The sequence below is a fragment of the Mustelus asterias genome, chromosome 18, assembly GCF_964213995.1.
Source record: "Mustelus asterias chromosome 18, sMusAst1.hap1.1, whole genome shotgun sequence".
In the NCBI taxonomy this organism is placed as follows: Eukaryota; Metazoa; Chordata; class Chondrichthyes; order Carcharhiniformes; family Triakidae; genus Mustelus; species Mustelus asterias.
This window is the reverse complement of record NC_135818.1, coordinates 13,377,867-13,398,199: the sequence shown is the minus strand read 5'-3', so window position 1 is coordinate 13,398,199 and position 20,333 is coordinate 13,377,867. Positions and strand designations below refer to the sequence as shown.

At 43.2% G+C, this 20,333-nt stretch overlaps 1 protein-coding gene across 4 annotated transcripts in view; it reads right to left on the bottom strand.

Annotated features, from left to right (window-relative positions):
* Positions 1–20,333, bottom strand: part of pcnx1 (pecanex 1) — a 273,657-nt gene that overhangs the window by 86,277 nt on the left and 167,047 nt on the right. For 3 of the 4 annotated variants that reach the window (XM_078233420.1, XM_078233423.1, XM_078233422.1), the window contains 3 exons: positions 13,504–13,585; positions 6,595–6,652; positions 813–1,027 (listed from right to left, as the gene is read on the bottom strand). In XM_078233420.1, the coding sequence (XP_078089546.1) occupies positions 813–1,027; positions 6,595–6,652; positions 13,504–13,585 (355 nt within the window). The remainder of the gene's footprint in view (positions 1–812; positions 1,028–6,594; positions 6,653–13,503; positions 13,586–20,333) is intronic. The other variant, XM_078233421.1, reaches the window with a different exon arrangement.

Genomic DNA, 20,333 nt, shown 5'->3' with positions numbered 1-20,333 from the left:
GCTGAGATTCTCCAGTATTTTCTGTTCTTGTTTCAGATTCCAGCATCTGCAGTATTTTGCCTTTAACATATGGACTAATGTCCAGGTGTTGGTGGTCATGAGTGGAGTAAACTTTTCCCCACCATACCATATTCAGCTTCAAAACCTTTGAAGAGCAACTGCGTTTCACAGAGGTAACCGTACAAATAACTTATTTCTCACATTATTTATGTCCACTGACTCTCAAAATGCTCGGAACAAAAAAAAACTACTTCACAAAATTAAGCAATCAGACAACAATTTACTTTATACTCTCAGATTTCAGTCTGAGTTTTAGTAATGTGAAACAAAATACATCATATAAAGTGCTCAAGCGATGCATGTACTCTGTACAAAACACAGAAAATCACCCAGCTCAATTCACAGGATATAAAGGCAATGACAGTGATAAACCACTGCATATTGTCATTACAGTAAAACGAGGCAAAGAAAATGACTCTTTTCTCCATTTCCCTTAAGCTATCCGTGATATATGGAAAGCCTAAAATGCCAAGGATGAAGTAATTTCAGTTTTGTGATGCCATAAATTATTCATATCAATACTGCAGACTGAATCATCCTGCTTGTTACACAACAAACTGCTGTTTGATTAAAACATATCCAAAAATCATGATTATCACAGTTAACTGGTTAATGAGCAGGCACTCATCACTGGTAAAATCACAAACCCTAATAAAGGCAAAATACTGGGCTGCAGTGCAGAGGAACACACAAGTGTTTAAAATCCATGTGAATCCATGCCTTTGCCGCCTCAAACAGTTATCACCTCTTACCTATCAAACAATGCTAATAGGGTTAGGCGGTCAAAGTTCACTCCTATCCATATCTTGGGAAGGATCCAGAACCGGTAGTAGTGCTTGATTTTCTGGGCCTCCACTTGTGGCTGAATGTGATCTTGTAGATCCGGGCTAAGATCGGTGTCCTGCTGTTCCAGGAGATCAGGATCAATTGTCAGCAACCTGTTCAGTCGAATCTGTGGGAGAGACAACTGTAACTGGGTTATCAAAGTTGTCTTAAAAAGACAAAAGTCTTTGATTTGAAGAAAATCAGTACATCTATTTAGCAGTTGGTATTATTCTTTTGAACCAAACAAACTGGCATGTTCCAGCAAGGGAATTTGTAAGCTTAACACAAAATGAGCTTCTGTCTAAGCCAAACTAATGCTCATTACCAAGCCTTAAAAAAAGGAATGTGGTTGACAATGTCTGTTTGGATATTTTTTAATTGCTACTCTTTACATTGCTAGTTACGTTAAAATAATGTTTTTAGTCGGTTAATTTCATGTTTGTAATGTTATGGTTGAGGTGTAAGAGTATTTTGTTGTATTACCACAAAGGGTCGTGATTTGATTTGATTATTGTCACATGTATTAATATACAGTGAAAAGTATTGTTTCTTGTGCGCTATACAGACAAAGCATACCATTCATAGGGAAGGAAACGAGAGAGTGCAGAATGTAGTGTTGCAGGCAAAGCTAGGATGTAGAGAGAGATCAACTTAATGCAAAGTAAGTCCATTCAAAAGTCTAGACAGCAGCAGGGAAGAAGCTATTCTTGAGTCGGTTGGTACGTGGCCTCAGACTTTTGTATCTTTTTTCCAACAGTAAAAGATGGAAGAGAGTATGTCCGGGGTGCGTGGGATCCTTAATTATGCTGGCTGCTTTGCCGAGGCAGCAGGAAGTGTAGACAGAGACAATGGATTGGGCTACATTCATGACCTTTTGTAGTTTCTTGCAGTCTCGGGCAGAGCAGGAGCCATACCAAGCTATGATACAACCAGAAAGAATGCTTTTTATGGTGCATCTGTAAAAGTTGGTGAGAGTCGTAGTTGACATGCCAAAGGAAGCGGGAAGTGTAGTCACAGTCGATGGATGGGAGGCTGGTTTGAGTGGTGGACAGGGCTTCATTCAGTCCAGATGAAGTAGAAAGAATTGAGAGCTTCATGTTCATAGGTGTCCAGATCAGCAACAACCTGTCCTGGTCCCCCCCATGCCGACACTATGGTTAATAAAGCCCATCAACTCCTCTACTTTCTCAGTAATGTTATGGTTGAGGTGTAAGAGATACAAAAGTCTGAGATCAGGTACCATCCGACTCAAGAACAGCTTCTTCCCTGCTGCTGTCAGGCTTTTGAGTGGACCGACCTCGCATTAAGTTAATCTTTCTCTACACCTTTGCTATGACTGTAACATTACATTCTGCACCCTCTCCTTTCCTTCCCTATGTATGGCATGCTTTGTATAGCACACAAGAAACAATACTTTTCACTGTATACTAATACACGTGACAATAATAAATCAAGTCAAATATAATGTAGAATTACATTAGATCCAGTGAGAGAGGCAACTGTTAACCATAAGTTGCTTGTTTATAATAGTCAGAGACTTTAATTAGGTCTAGAGTCAAGAGTTTGCTTTAACATCGTTCTATATTCCAGTGGGGTTCACTGTCTCAACAATATGGCCTCTCCATGCCATTGTAACAGATGGTAATCGAAAACAAAAAACAATGTGCATTTGAGATCTCAGACACATGACATTGTTATTTTATAGATACCACCTATTATGTGAGCAAAGATCACTGAGTATCCAAATACACACTCTGCCAAGCAATTCGGACACACAATGGCCCAAATCTTCCAGTATCTGGTTTGTCAAAGACCTGACACTGGAACAGTCATACAGTCATAGAGGTTTACAGCATGAAAACAGGCCCTTCGGCCCAACTTGTCCATGCCGCCCTTTTTTTTTTTAAAACCCCTAAACTAATCCCAATTGCCCGCATTTGGCCCATATCCCTCTATATCCATCGTACCCATGTAGCTATCCAAATGCTTTTTAAAAGACTAAATTATAGACTGGTTAGTCTTACTTCGGTGGTTGGTAAATTGATGGAAAGGGTCCTTAGGGATGGGATTTACGACCATTTAGAAAGATGCGGATTAATCCGAGATAGTCAGCACGGATTCGTGAAGGGCAAGTCGTGCCTCACAAATTTGATAGAATTTTTTGAGGAGGTAACTAAGTGTGTTGATGAAGGTAGGGCAGTTGATGTCATATACATGGATTTTAGTAAGGCGTTTGATAAGGTCCCCCATGGTCGGCTTATGATGAAAGTGAGGAGGTGTGGGATAGAGGGAAAGTTGGCCGATTGGATAGGTAACTGGCTGTCTGACCGAAGACAGAGGGTGGTGGTCGATGGAAAATTTTCGGATTGGAGGCAGGTTGCTAGCGGTGTGCCGCAGGGATCAGTGCTTGGTCCTCTGCTCTTTGTGATTTTTATTAATGACTTAGAGGAGGGGGCTGAAGGGTGGATCAGTAAATTTGCTGATGACACCAAGATTGGTGGAGTAGTGGATGAGGTGGAGGGCTGTTGTAGGCTGCAAAGAGACATAGATAGGATGCAAAGCTGGGCTGAAAAATGGCAGATGGAGTTTAACCCTGATAAATGTGAGGTGATTCATTTTGGTAGGACAAATTTAAATGTGGATTACAGGGTCAAAGGTAGGGTTCTGAAGACTGTGGAGGAACAGAGAGATCTTGGGGTCCATATCCACAGATCTCTAAAGGTTGCCACTCAAGTGGATAGAGCTGTGAAGAAGGCCTATAGTGTGTTAGCTTTTATTAACAGGGGGTTGGAGTTTAAGAGCCGTGGGGTTATGCTGCAACTGTACAGGACCTTGGTGAGACCACATTTGGAATATTGTGTGCAGTTCTGGTCACCTCACTATAAGAAGGATGTGGAAGCGCTGGAAAGAGTGCAGAGGAGATTTACCAGGATGCTGCCTGGTTTGGAGGGTAGGTCATATGAGGAAAGGTTGAGGGAGCTAGGGCTGTTCTCTCTGGAGCGGAGGAGGCTGAGGGGAGACTTAATAGAGGTGTATAAAATGATGAAGGGGATAGATAGAGTGAACGTTCAAAGACTATTTCCTCGGGTGGATGGAGCTATTACAAGGGGGCATAACTATAGGGTTCGTGGTGGGAGATACAGGACGGATATCAGAGGTAGGTTCTTTACGCAGAGAGTGGTTGGGGTGTGGAATGGACTGCCTGCAGTGATAGTGGAGTCAGACACTTTAGGAACATTTAAGCGGTTATTGGATAGGCACATGGAGCACACCAGGATGATAGGGAGTGGGATAGCTTGATCTTGGTTTCAGATAAAGCTCGGCACAACATCGTGGGCCGAAGGGCCTGTTCTGTGCTGTACTGTTCTATAAATTGTACCCGCCTCTACTACTACCTCTGGCAGCTTGTTCCAGACACTCACCAACCCTCTGTGTGAAAAAATTGCACCTCTGGACACTTTTGTATCTCTCCCCTCTCACTTTAAACCTATGCCCTCTAGTTTTAGACTCCCCTACCTTTGGGAAAAGATATTGGCTATCTAGCTGATCTGTGCCCCTCATTATTTTATAGACCTCTATAAGATCACCCCTCAGCCTCCTACGCTCCAGAGAAAAAAGTCACAGTCTATCCAGCCACTCCTTATAACTCAATCCATCAAGTCCTGGTAGCATCCTAGTAAATCTTTTCTGCACTCTTTCTAGTTTAATAATGTCCTTTCTATAATAGGGTGACCAGAATTGCACACAGTATTCCAAGTGTGGCCTTACCAATGTCTTGTACAACTTCAACAAGACATTCCAACTCCTGTATCCAATGTTCTGACCGATGAAATCAAGCATGCCGAATGACTTCTTCACCACTCTGTCCACCTGTGACTCCACTTTCAAGGAGCTATGAACATGTACCCCTAGATCTCTTTGTTCTGTAACTCTCCCCAACGCCCTACCATTAACTGAGTAAGTCCTGCCTTGGTTCAATCTACCAAAATGCATCACCTCGCATTTGTCTAAATTAAACTCCATCTGCCATTCGTCAGCCCACTGGCCCAATTGATCAAGATCCCGTTGCAATTGGAGATAACTTTCTTCACTGTCCACTATGCCAGCAATGTCCACTATGCCACCAATGACATCTGCAAACTTACTAACCATGCCTCCTATATTCTCATCCAAATCATTAATATAAATTACAAATAGCAGTGGACCCAGCACTGATCCCTGAGGCACAGCGCTGGTCACAGGCCTCCACTTTGAAAAACAACTCTCTACAACCACCCTCTGGCTTCTGTCAAGAAGCCAATTTTGTATCCATTTAGATACCTCACCCTGGATCCCGTGAGATTTAACCTTATGCAACAACCTACCATGCGGTACCTTGTCAAAGGCCTTGCTAAAGTCCATGTAGACAACATCAACTGCACTGCCCTCATCTACCTTCTTGGTTACCCCTTCAAAAAACTCAATCAAATTTGTGAGGCATGATTTTCCACTCACAAAGCCATGTTGACTGTCCCTAATCAGTACTTGCATCCCTAAATGGCTGTAGATCCTGTCTCTCAAAATACCTCCCAACATAGTCCAAATGCACATACATCACTGAAATCGTTCAAGATTAAACTTCTGATGGGCTGATTTGCACTGCCCAGGACCCTTCACGAAAGTCACTGACACTGAGCTCAGTGTTAAGAGACTTGGGCCAGAGCAGTAGAACTGTGCTGGAAATGTCAAGGTGGTTAATACCTGGCCTAAGTTGGTAATTAGCCAGCATAACTCAACTGAGCACCACAGCTGACTCCCCCATCACCTCCCTGACCTGACATGACTACACACCCACTCTGACCCGACCCAACTATCCCCCCCACACAACCATTCCCACAACCTGACCAGCCACTCCGTCCAACTATCCCCACCCAACCCGAACCGACTGCCCATTCACCACCCCTCCATTCACTAACTCACTAACTTACTGAAAGACTTGAGACCTTTAAAAGTTTATCTGAATTTGGCAGCTAATGTTGCAAAAAGGGACGTGTCCCATCGTTTCTCGTGTCTGACTTTTTTCCCTGGTGATGTTTCAGCCAGGATCGAAAGTCCCAGCTGATAAATCGTGAAAGAGTTGTAAATTTGCGTGGGCAGCATCAACGTGAGCAGGTACTGACACTGACTGCAAGATATGGACCAAAATCTCTTTGGATCAGTTGAGTGGAAAAGTCACAAATGCTACTAAGATAAAAATGTGTCTTTCATTTTTTAAAAATTTGTGTCACAAGTAGTCTTCCATTAACATTGCAATGAAGTTACTGTGAAAATCCCCGAGTCGCCACACTCCAGCGCCTGTTCAGGTACACTGAGGGAGAATTTAGCATGGCCAATGCACCGATCCAGCCTGTGGGAAGAAACCGGAGCATCTGGAGGAAACCCACACAGACACAGGGAGAATGTGCAGACTCCGCACAGACAGTGACCGGAGCCAGGAATTGAACCCGGGTCCCTGGTGCTGTGAGGCAGCAGCGCTAACCACTGTGGCACTGTCTTGATCTGACTAAAATCTTTTAGTATGTCATTTCTTTCTCTTACACAGTGAGCAGATTGCAAGTTTCTGCAACATTTCCCATTGCTATAGAAAATCTAACCATACGCTTTCAACAGTGTCTGAAACCTCAACGTGTGTATTTTTTCAGCAGACACAGCATTTTGTCAAATACTTACTAGATCATGTGGATAAAATCTAACTGAGGTAGAGCTTGATAGATGAGAATCTGTGTCCCTGCAAGGGAAGAAATAAAACCTTATTAGTTTGTGAAAATGATAAAATTTACTTGTCTTGTGACTGGCGAGGGAGAATCATAAGTCAGCGTCTAGCGTAGCTGCTTTCAATGTTTTTTTAAGATCTTAGACAACCTCTATAAATAGCTTAAATGTCTGAGAGAGAAAGCGAGAAAGATTTTAATCTTTGGAAGATTATGTTGACTTTTTACAGCTGAAATGCTTGGCAACCTGCAAGCTGTAAATAACATAGGCTAACCTTGAATTGAGGGACAGCACTATTAAAAAAACTATTGTTCTGTCCGGTATTCTCTTTAAGACAAATCCTGTCAGTCATGATTTCCAGCTACATTCCACAAGCATTGAAAAATACAATCAAGTGCACGCGAGGACTTGGTTTAGGATCGCTTCCCATCACAATTGTTGGTGCATTTGAGTGACTGCACTGACAGATCTTGAACTCTGGCAAGCATATGTGGTGATGACCTGTCACCTTTCTGCTAAATCTCACCTGAAGGCAAAAATTAGCAACCCATCTGTTCTGCTGTCATGCAGGCCAGCTGAGTTTCAAAGGTATACCTATGCTAATTTGAGTTCAGAGTTCCGCCTCCAAATTAGGAACGAGTTATCCATCACGATATCAAATGATTTACAAACGGACAGGAATGCTTCCAAGTTCAATCGCCAGTGGGTGCGGAGTTGCTTGGTCTCAGCCAGGGTGTACTGCAATTGCCCTGCCCTGAAGGGGAAAATAAATTAGCTGGAGGTTCTGTTCCTGAACACCATCTAACTATCCTGCTGTCAAATGTGTAGGGTGTCAATGTGGGGTGAAGTGAAGAGCTGGACATAGCTGTGATTCCACCCACTTTATATGGTTAAATAACCTGCAATAATTCACTCTACGATCATGACATGAAGTCTAGTAATGCCGTGTACTTAGAAGCTCAAAACTCATCAAACTGTAGCAACAAACATGACTTACTTACACAAGTAGAGAAAAATAGATTACAAAAACATTAAGTGCAAAGATAGATCTAGATAGAACAAAGACAGATACAGATCAGTCATGATCTAATACAAGAACAGAATAGGTTTGACAGGCTGATTGGTCAATTGTTGCTCCAATGGCTAAAATTTTCAAGATGGAGATTTATGTCAGCTGAAATATCATCACAGTGTATTGAGGAAAGGCAGGTACATGCAGTTAAGATACAAATTAACCCGAGTTTAATTGAATGACGAACCAGGACTGAACACCTTAATGACCTACGGCTGTTCTTATAAATTTATCCCGTTAATTTTAGGCCCTCCAGATATGTATTACTATCTGGCTCGAATGACAAGCATCTTATAAATTTAGCTGGATTTTTTGAGTTGATCACTAAGACAGTGCAGAGGGCAGCATCAATGGATATAATTTGATAAGTGTTTACAATACTGTGTCTGTGCTGGGTGAAAAAGAGCTATCCAGCCTAATTCCACTTCTCGAGCAGGTCCATAATCCTGTAGGCTACAGAATTCAATTGTATATTCAAGTTTTATTTCAAATGTGTTGAGGTTTCTGCTTTGACACTTCTGCAGGCAGTGAAGTCTAGACAGGGTGCGCAGCGGGTGAGAGGGCGGGCAGCAGGCAGGCAACAGGCCAGGGCAAACATCGAGCCGGAGCAGGCAGACAATATGAGAAGGGGACAAAAGGGGAGGGGGGGAGAGGGGACAAAAAGAGAGAGAGGGTGTTTGAGGGGGAGAGGGTGTGTGCGCGTGGGGTGTGTGCCCGAGGGAGCAGAATGTACACAAGTCTGGGTACTCCCACTCTCAGGATTCTCATTCACCCTCACCCACACATCAACAGGCACCCTCATCCATTTTGAGTGTGCTTATAAAGTTTATGTATTCGTCACAAGTAAGGCATACATCAACACTGCAATGAAGTTACTGCGAAATTCCCCTTGTCGGCACATTTCGGCGCCTGTTCGGGTCAATGTACCCAACTAGCATATCTTTCAGACTGTGGGAGGAAACCGGAGCACCCAGAGGGAACCCACGCAGACACGGGGAGAATGTGCAAATTCCACACAGACAATGACCCAAGCCGGGAATTGAACCCAGGTCCCTGGCGCTGTGAGGCAGCAGTGCTAACCACTGTGCTACCGTGCCACCCGTAGAGTGAGGGTGAGTGAGTGGGAGTGAGCTGGACACACGTGCATTCATCATATTACATTCTAATATTCACCTTTATTTATTACTCATTTTTCTTTTGCTCACCAAGTTGCTTCTTTTCAAACCTCAGTTCTCATTTTGAAATTCATGTTGAATGTTGTGCCTACCTTTATCTTCCCAAAATTTGCTCATCGGCTCCTTGAGTAAAACAAATGTTGAAATGTGGTCCCCCCACGTGGAAATGTTGGGCAAGCTTGCTCTCCCCCAAAAGATTGAGGTGGGTGGGTCAATAAAGATTGATGGATATTTGGTAGCTAAGTGGTCATCATGATGGACGGCACAGTGGTTAGCACTGCTGCCTCACAACTCCAGGGACCTGGGTTTGATTCCCAGCTTAGGTCACTGTCTGTGTGGAGTTTGCACGTTCTCCTCATGTCTGCGTGGGTTTCCTCCGGGTGTTCCGGTTTCCTCCCACAGTCCAAAGATGTGCGGGTTAGGTGCATTGGCCATGCTAAATTGCCACTTAGTGTCCCAGGAAGCATAGGTTAGAAGCATTAGTGAGGTAAATATGTGGGGCTACGGGGATAGGGCCTGGGTGGGATTGTTGTCAGTGCAGGCTCAATGGGCCAAATGGCCTTCTGCACTGTAGGGATTCTATGAGAAATGGAGCATCAGCTAATAAAAAGAATTGAGGCACAGACTGTTCAAGGTCTAATTGAACAGGTTTAATGGGCTTCTTCCTCTTTCTACGTTCCTGAAGCTCTTAATAATGATCATGGAATTTCCTAGGGCCCGAATCTTCCAAGCAGCGGCAATTGTTGCAGCATTTGAAAACTCCACCCCCACCCACCTTTTGCGGCACTGGTTTGTCTATGGCAAGTTTAATGGTCCAGTTTAAATGTGAGTGAATAAATGTGAGTGTATGGGTGAATGAGTAGATATGCGAGATAGGGGATGAGCAGGCAGGCGATAGGGTGATGAGGTAGCAGGCTGGCTTTGTGGGTCGTCAGGTCGGGGAGATAGTCAGGTCACGGACTGGTTGAGAAGGGGATAGTTGGATGGTCAGAGTGGGAAACTGGGGAGGGGAGGTGGTCACTGTGAGTGATTGGAGATGGGTTGTGTAGTTACCCAGTTGTTACACTAAGGGCCCGATTTTACCATTTTCATTCTAAGTGCTGAATCTGGGCGTAATGCAGATCTGACTTAGAAATCTGCTTTCAGGGTCCCCCATACGCACTCAGCCTGAAAAAAAAAAAATCGCCAGGACCATTCGCGCTGTGGGCGGGGCTTAGCGCATCTGAAATGATCAGAGCTCCGAACTGCGCATGCACAGTTAGAAAAAAATTGAAAAAGCGCGCCCGTGTCAGATCGCTCCCGGGCCACAGAAAGCAGAGAAAGCGGCCCGGGAGCGAAAGGCGGGAGCAATGGCCCCCAAAGACATTGCTGTCCCCCTTATCAACCCCTCCCCACTACCCACACACATTATTGTCCCCCTTATCCATCCCCCCCGCTATCGCCACCCCGCCTCCCTCCCACGCCCCCCCCCCCCCACCGATCGCCCGCAGAGTGGCAGCGGACCCCCCTGCCCCCCCAGAGATCCATCTGACCCCCCCTCCACCAGAGATCCACCTGCCACCCCACCCACCCCCACCAGAGATACATGTGACCTGCCTCCTCCCCCCCGACAACAATCGGGCCTCACTCCCCCCACCCGAGAGAATGGTCTGGCCTCACTCACCCCCCCCCCACACCCCCGCAGGAACATCTGACCCGCCTCCTCCTCCCTCCCCACCAGACAACGATCAGCCCTCCCCCCCACACCACCAGACAACGATCAGCCCTCCCCCCCACACCACCAGACAACGATCAGCCCCCCCCACCCCCAGACAATGATCGGCCCGCCCCCCACCCACCAGAGATACATCTGACCCGCCTCCTCCTCCTCCCTCCCCAACCAGACAACGATCAGCCCGCGCCCCCCCCCCCCCCCCCCCCCCCCCCCACCAGAGAATGATCTGACCCGCCTCCCTCCTTCCCCTCCCCCACTGATCTGAGTCAGAGAGCCGTTGGAAGCTCTGAATGCGCTTTTCAGCAGTTGGAGCGCCCGATTCAGACTTTTATTTAGCAGGTCCATTGCGGCACAGTTCTGGATTGGCAAATGTGGTGGTAAAGGGAGAAATGCTGATAAAGTTGGGCGGGCAGTTCATTAATTCAATTTAACTGCATGCAAATACATTTAAATCGCCATTGCGCCCATTTTGGGTGCGAAGCGGATTGCCGCCATTCCCAGGTTTCGGTAAAGTGACAATCTGCATGAATCGGGTCGCGTTAATGGCCTCACACCCGACTTTACCACATTTTCACGCCCGTTTTTGGGTGCGACGCAATGGTAAAATCGGGCCCTAAGTTTTAACCTGTTTAACATTTCCGGGGTAATTATTCGAGTAGGGGGAAAGGGATGGCCTAATGGAATTATTGCTAGACTATTAATCCAGAAGCTCAGCTAATGTTCTGGGGACCTGGGTTCGAATCCTGCCACAGCAGATTGTGGAATTTGAATTCAATAAAAAAAACCTGGAATTAAGAATCCACTGATGACCATGAAACCATTGTCAATTGTGTTCGCTAATGTCCTTTAGGGAAGAAAATCTGCCGTCCTTACCCGGTCTGGCCTACATGTGACTCCAGAGCCACAGCAATGTGGTTGACTCTCAACTGCCCTCCAAGGGCAACTAGGGATGGCCAATAAATGCTGTGATGTGGAGATGCCGGCGTTGGACAGGGGTAAGCACAGTAAGAAGTCTCACAGCACCAGGTTAAAGTCCAACAGGTTTATTTGGTAGCACAAGCCACAAGCTTTCGGAGCGCTGCTCCTTCATCAGGCGAGTGGGAGTTGTGTTCACAAACAGGGCATAAAAAGACACAAACTCAGTTTGTAATTGAGTTTGTGTCTTTATATGCCCTGTTTGTGAACACGACTCCCACTCACCTGATGAAGGAGAAGCGCTCCGAAAGCTTGTAGCTTGTGCTACCAAATAAACCTGTTGGACTTTAACCTGGTGTTGCAATAGATGCTGGCCAGCCAGCGATACCCACGTCCCACGAATTAAATAAAAGTACAATGGAACTGTCCGAAGTCTCTGACTCTAACTTGGAGGCGGAGGCATTCACAGAAGGGGAACAGGAGAATTGTCCGTCAGAAATTGAAACTTGAAAATATGTTCGCAATCCAGAGACTGGAAGGTTTGGGCCCATTTATGGTCTTCCCATGTTCCTGCAGTCATGACACTGAAAATCCCAATCCTCGTCTCCATTCATCTACTTGCTCTGATAGCACTCCAAAATCTATGTCATGAAATCCATGCCACAGGGTACGAGAGTTTCAATGTGTTTCTCATACTAGCAGAATTTATTTTTTCACCCTGGATAAAAGATCCCAAATAATTTTAGGTCTTCCATTTCAAGCAAGGACAAAATTAAACTGCTGTGGAGTTATTCTGGCCAGCTGCAACCAAGAGTAAACTCTAGATGAATTAATTACCTTCCATCAAACAGCAGAGATGTGAAAGATACAAACCCAGAAATTAGGAGTGCAACATTAGCATTTAAATGCTTAACATGCTTGCGTGATATTACTTAGTCCACTTACTTAATTGAGTTTAAAATAAATGAACGAATGCCTCCATTAAAATAGTGGAAGAAGGAATGCCATGCAAACACATTAAGTGTCATGGCTACTTCCATTTCATATTTAAGAGGTGTATTTTCCAGAATAGGATCAGCAATGAAACTAATGTAAAGTTTATTTATTAGTGTCACAAGTAGGCTTACATTAACACTGCAATGAAGTTACTGTGAAAATCCCCTAGTCGCCACACTCTGGCACCTGTTCAGGTACACTGAGGGGGAATTTAGCATGGCCAATGCACCTAAGCTGCACATCTTTGGACTGTGGGAGGAAACCGGAGCACCTGAAGGAAACCCACGCAGACACGGGGAGAATGTGCAAACTCCACACAGACAGTGACCCAAGCTGGGAATCAAACCCGGGTCCGGGTCCCTTGTGCTGTGAGGCAGCTGTGCTAACCACTGTGCCACCCTGCTGCCTAAGAACTTAACAGAGATTAGAAAGCAATAATTTGTCAAGGGGCTCAGATAACACAATGCATGAGAGATCTGAACAATTAAAACAGGTTGCAAGCTTGAAAATGACTGCAGCTTATGAAGAACGTTTGCCTGATAAAACACTGAGCAATAACACTCACAGCAACAACACAGTGTAACTGAGAGATCAGGAAACAAGACTCAAGAGACTTATTAATGACAACCACGAGATATGTTGCCATGTTGGAAAAATACTGTGCATAATATGTCCAAACCGAACATCAGTGACTTGCTTTATAGTTGCTCACCTTTCATCGGCAATGTTATCATCTCAGAAAACAATGACTTCCATGACAAAACTATAATACTTCACAAGCACTGATGTGTACAAAAGAAAATATCACAAATCCTCCACTGTTAATTTAATTGGGAGGTTCAGAAGATAGGAAGACTCCACAAAAGTTGTTCTCAGACAGATTGTACGCGCTGTACTTGGTAATATGGGTCAGGGCAGGTATTAAAGAATCTGAGATAACAACAGTGCATCCCAACTGAGATTCATTATTTTTCTCTCCCAGCCTGGTTACATACCATATGTTGTTTGATGTCCTTCTTGCAGCAGTTTCAAAGTTCACAAGCGACATGTCACAACCCCCTGTCTCATACAATTTGCCTGAAATAAAAAGATGTATTTTTAAAAAAACAGATCGAGGCATTAGAAACTTCCAAAACACTCTCAAAAGAATATCATTTGAATAATTATGAGAACAGATAGGTTCACAAACGAAAAGGAGCTGAAAATAAGCTGCTTCATTATTCTCTGGTCCCATCTCCAATACGGGATACAGTTAACACCGGTCTGGCTTAGATAACCCACAAAATAACACATTAGTGTCCTCCACCAGACAACTTTCACAGAAGCTACTTTAAATCAGCAGCCCTCAGATCTAAACAATAACAACCTAACCTCCTCCATTCACAAAGCAGTCATTCTATCCCTTTCATATAAATGTAATATTTCAAGGTCTCAAAATTGAGTGCCAGATTTTATCATAAGGGGCAAGTCATAGGAAAAAGTAATTTTGGCCGAACGAGCCCATTCATTACAGAGCTATGCAACCAATCTCATTCCTTAGGAGCTGTGAAGTTTCACATTCATTCATTACCACCACCCCTCACCCAAAAAGAATATCTAACGGTGCATTCTGAACCAACATTCTTTCTTTACATGACATTTCCACAGTCCCTTAATTAAAAATAGCCACCAGCTGGTTGACTATCAATAAATAACTGCTCAATTTCATTTGGTGTTAACAGCCAAAGTTTGAAATAGAGTTACCAAAATACATGTGCTACCCCTCCTGGAACACGAGGGATAAATGCACTTAGCTTCAGCTGCCATAAACTGAAATAGCAGTGAGGAATTTATAGTTGATCAAAAGAGGCATTTTGTGAAACCGCTGCACACTAATTGGATGGTTCGATATTTCTAGTCATCAGTATTTGCACGTTCCATTGTGCAACTAATGAGAAGGCAACTTCAACTCCAAACTCTCTCCCTCTCGCGGGCTGAAAAGATTTCAACTACAGTTGCTTTGTACCATATAAAATTGCACTGATCTTAGGGAGACATGGGTTTAGGAAGAAAGTAGGTACAACATGTTTTCGAAAATCTTACTTATTTTATCCCCACTTCCGTTTCAGTAGAAGGGGCTACTATTTACCTCAGTGGTAATTAATCGCTTTTTTTTTCTTCTCAAGTTTAAACACAGCATAATCAGGCAAACAGTGGGATAATCAGACAACCAAAGTGTCAACTGCTTTAAATTCCCAAAATTCAGGATCAAATTAGCCACAATTTACTGAACGAGTCGATTATATGTTAGGAGTGTGGTTTGGTCATCATGGAACATTGCTCTTTATTGCTTTGTGAATCATATGTCATTGCTCTGTACATTTCAAAAATGCTCTGCACATCTCATAGTCTATCACTAAAGCTATGTTCAAGGGCATCTGCTTTCGTCTCAAGTTATTTTGTGTGTTGCCTTGGGACATTTTATTAAGTTAATGTGCTATATAAAGACAAATTATTGTTATAATTGAACCTCACTCAAATCTTTTCCACTAACTCAAAGTATCTTCACAAGCCCTCCTTTCCATTCAGCTCCTTATCTGTTACAATTACCTCTTCTATTCATTCGTAAAGTTTATTTATTACTATCACAAGTAGGCTTACATTAACACTGCAATGACATTACTGCGAAAATCCCCTAGTCATCACACTCAAGCGCCTGTTCGGGTACACTAAGGGAGGATTTAGCATGGCCAATGTACCTAGCCAGCACGTCTTTCGAACTGTGGGAGGAAACTGGAACACCTGGAGGAAACCCACAGACACTGGGAGAACGTGCAGACTCCGCACAGACAGTGACCCAAGCCGGGAATCAAACCCGTGTCCCTGGCGCTGTGAGGCAGCAGCGCTAACGATTGTGCCACCGTGCCGCCCTATCATTAAAATTGTAAATATTCAATCCTCTCAGTAGCTATTTTGCTAACTATTGCATTCCATGTTCATCATTCATCCATTCTTTTTAGTACAAGATCTGAATCACTGTAGCTAGACCTACTTTGTACAGTTCAAAAAGGATCTTACAATTTTCTAATTTTTGAAAGACACAGTTGCTTCACATCTCTCATAAATATAACCAACTTTGACTAATAACTTTTGATTGCTTCAGCGCTGGTCTTTACCACAGATACTTGGAATTTTGTAGCACAGAGAATCCCATATGACCAGAAAATTCCCAATTAGCCTGCTCTGCCTTGGTTAGAAAGTGCCCTGATACACAATAATGCAGAATTTGCAGAGGATTCTGATAACTGTCAATGTTCTGTACCGGACCATCACCTCAGGATTTAGCACAAGTGGTAAAAAGTTTGGAAGTTGCGGCCTGTCATTCACTGTTCTGCCATATGCTGCATTGTGGACCAGACCAGCAAACCCACATCACACAGCCCCACTCAACTCCCACACCAGCATTCAGCAAGGCAAAATGATTTGACAAGAATTTGAGGTGAATGGGCAAAACAGTGGCCGATCAAGTGTGAGGTTATTCATTTTGGGCTGAAAAAGGATAGATCAGAATACTTTCTAGATGGCATGAAGTTGCTTTCTGGATGGCATGTGCTAAGAGACTTGGGGGGTTCAGATGCTTAAGTCTTTAAAATGTCACAAACAGTTGCAGAAAATAATCAAGATGGCTTGGACTGGAGTACAAGGATGCAGAAGTTATGCTGCAGCTATACAAAACTCCAGTTAGACCCCACTTGGAGTACTATGAGCAGATCTGGGCACCACAGCTTAGTAAGGATACATAAGGTTAAAAGTTAAAGTTTATTTATTAGTCACAAGTAAGGCTTACATCAACATTGCAATGAAGTTACTGTGAAATTCCCCTAGTCGCCACACTTCAGCGCCTGTAACTAGCACGTCTTTCAGACTGTGGGAGGACACCGAAGCACCCGGAGGAAACCCACGTAGACACGGGGAGAACGTGCAAACTTCACACAGACAGTGACCCAAGACAGGAATTGAACCCGGGTCCCTGGCACTGTGAGACAGCAGTGCTAACCACTGTGCCACCATGGCTTTGGAGGGAGTGCAGCATAGGTTTACAAGAATGATACCTGGACTTCAGGGATTTAAATATGAGGAGAGATTATACAAATTAGCCCTATTTTCTCTTGAATATCGACAGGTAAGGGGTGATCTGATCAAAGTCTTCAAGTAACTAACCGGCAAAGACAGGAGACATAAAGATAAATTATTTCACTGGTTGGAAATTGTAGAACTAGGGAGCATAGTGTAAAAATTAGGACCAGAACATTCAGGGCAGATGTTAGGAAGCACTTCTGCACACACAGGGTGACAGGGGTTTGGAACTCTCTTCCACAAATGGCAGTTGATGCTAGGGCAGTTGCTATCTTTAAATCCAAGATAAATAATAATTTTGCTTAACAAAAAATTAAGGGATATAGGCCAAAGACAGGTATATGGAGTTAGGCCACACACTGGCCATGATCTCATCAAATGGTGGTGGAGAAGGCTCAATGGCCCTACTCCTCTTCCTATGTTCTCCCAGGGAACTACGACTGCCTGACAGAGGCTTGACTCTCAGTATTCATGATCGAGTGATTAATTAGTGCTTGTTTTGAGAGTATGTGGCTGGAAACATGATCAGTGCTAGCAGGATCTCTATAAGAAGAGACAAAGAGACATCAGCAGCAGTAACCCGGGATCAACCACTGTAGGAGAAGCAGCAAGACCTCGAGTCTGCGACTCAGAGACATTGGAACAAAGCCCATCAGGAGGGAAGATAACCAGTTCGTCTCACCGCGTGTAATATCTCCAAGTCGTAAGTTTGGATATTTTGTGAAATTTTGATACCTTTTGAATAATTGTGTGTACAATGGAGTAGGTCAGAGGTTAGTTACTTTGTGTGTAACGAGTTTGATGCCTGGTGTAAGTTTGTGGTAACCTGGTACAGTACTATAAAGGAAATTTATTGTACAATGATTCAAGAGTTTGAATGTCTTTATCCACAGCATCAGTTGACCCAAGTTCAGGGACAACAGTAGGCTTATCCCAGGTTAAATTTGACTTCATCAGTGAGTGGGTGGTAAGTACAAAGAGTTTGGGATTTGTGGCCAAAAGTTATGATCTCTGAAAAATAAATAATTTTTTTGGCCAAAAGTTGTTAATTTCAATATTTGTATGTTGAGGAAAGAATGAATCTGAAGCCAGATTCTGTACCTTAAGACAGATTTATTTCCAAGCTTACAAAGTAAAGACACAGACTCTCCCAATTCCCCCCACCCCAACACCCAGTGTGAACCTTTTTTTTATACTCTTGTAATGAAGCCCTAATATTTCCCCAATTAGAGACGGCAGCCCTTGATTACCAACTTAAAGCATGTACTCTACTGCAGCAGAATTCCAACATACAAGTCGGCGGTCGAATTTTACATGACATTATGGGGGTACGTATAGTAAACTTAGAGGGTGTATCAAGATTGGCAATTGATGCTTAATCAGGGGACCCAACAATCTGTGATGAAGAATGCATTACAATGCTAGAAGGCACAAACTCTTTAGAGGACTGGGCATTTCTGTAACCAGTCTAATCAGTGAATATAGGTATAAAGAGGTGCAATTTGGGTTGAAGAGCAGAGACTGGAAATACAATTTAAAATGGTAAAATTCTCAATGGAGACCATTAGAAAATTCTAAAAATGCAGATTTACATATTTTACAATGCAGGATTACTGGTGAGGTGGAAAAGTAGTAAGAAATGATGTGGGATTCTGAGGTCTTTATACAAACCCAGTAAATAGAAAAGCAAGGGAATGATGACAGTAATTTAATTTAGCTTAAAAAAAATCTTCAAGTGAAAGCAAGGTTAAACTTAGTTAAGAAGCGAAATTATCTGGGGCGGCACAGTGGTTAGCACTGCTGCCTCACAGCGCCAGGGACCTGGGTTCGATTCCCGGCTTGGGACACTATCTGTGTGGAGTCTGCACGTCCTCCCCGTGTTTGCGTGGGCTTCCTCCGGGTGCTCCAGTTTCCTCCCACAATCAGGAAGGTGTGTGAATTAGGTGGATTGGCTGTGCTAAATTGCCCCTCAGTGTCAGGGGGACTGGCTAGGGTAAATACATGGGGTTATGGGGATAGGGCCCATGTGGAATTGTGATTGGTGCAGACTCGATGGGCCGAATGGCCTCCTTCTGCAGTGTAGGGATTCTATGAAACAAAACACATAAATTACTTGTTGAAGGGTAAAATTCATAACATTAAAAGACCCAGGAGCAAGTAGGACTGGGATTGGATGGCTCATAGAATAGTACAGCATAGAAAATCATTCAATCCATCTCTTTTAAAGAGCATGTGGAAAACAACAGCATAGACTTGATGTTTTTGTGCAGTAACATTCTAGAACTGGATTATGAAAGATGAGGATACCTCATGTATTGCCTCTTATTCAGCAGCTTGACAGTCAGCCCAATTACACTAAAAGGTGTTGCAGGTTTTAAAAACAGCCCCAACAATGAACTGTGGTAGACAGTGCAGGGTTTAACGATTAGTATTTGCTTAATCAACAAAATTTATGACATACAGACTTGGTGCCCAGTAAGTCATAACAAATGTTTCATGTTGAAATACATGACTGAAGTTATGAAAGGATAAGCATAATTAAGTTCACGTTTCCTAATATAAGCAAGAAACATGATTGTTGATCAGGAAATTGACTCCAGAGTTCTGTAATGTGCTGGCTGCTTCAGATTCTGGAATATGGCACAGCTTCTGAATTCTTGCATGCATTTTAAGAATGGAAGCTAAAGCATTTGGAGTGCTCATTTCCACACAAGTAGCAGAAAGAATCCAGTTTTGCCATTTTTCAGACCACTGAATTCTTGTTTTGCATTCAGATTAAAGGCATCAGAGACAGCATTATTGGGAGGGCATACTTTAAAAGGAGGGAGTTAAAACAATTCCTGGAAATAGAATACTCTTAAATCAAAAAAAGGGCACAAACAACCGGCATACTCCTCTACTCCCTGCTGTACATCATGTATGTACTCAATATTGCTGAACCACTTGTACTGTACAACAGTAATTTTCTGTTGTACCATTATGACCATTTATTCTGGTCACAGTATCCTTTAAGCACGTTAATAGAAGTTGATCAGAACCAATGTGTCTAAACATAACTGCATATTGCAAACACCTTGAAGGTCCCTGGCTTTTCATTTCCATAAACCAATCAACATTCCTTTGAAATTCATTATGTACCAACACTGGACTCAACCCGATTAATATGCTAGCTTTTCAATTAATGGTTTTACTTTCAAACATAAAGACAAATAAGAAACTGTCAATCAAAGCTAATGGGGCTCACGAGAAAAATACATAAATATTGATTTGTATTCATCCAAGAAGCATCACAGTTAAAGGAGGATTGAGTGCCTCAATTACTGACACAAAAAGAAAATGATTTGTGTCAACACCAATCCTTTAAAACACATTTGAAGGTACAGAAGATCTTAGAACCCTGAAAGAGGGCTAATGTCACAACAGGTCAGCCCAATCCTGAAAATGCAATGAACTACTAAAACACCTTTGCGTTGTTTATCTGCAGTATGAGTACCTTTCTAGAATGCTATCCTCATAAAAGGCAATATATGACATGACTAATTTGTGAAGGATATGTAACATGTTTATCTTGATTCAACCTGACACATGAAGTTAATGCCTTTTGTGAATAGTCAGTTCCGCCATACTGGAATATTTTCTAAAGGGATTAGGAGGCATTGTTCAAATTACATTTGTATCATCAGCAGCGAGTGCTAAAAATCTTTTGAAA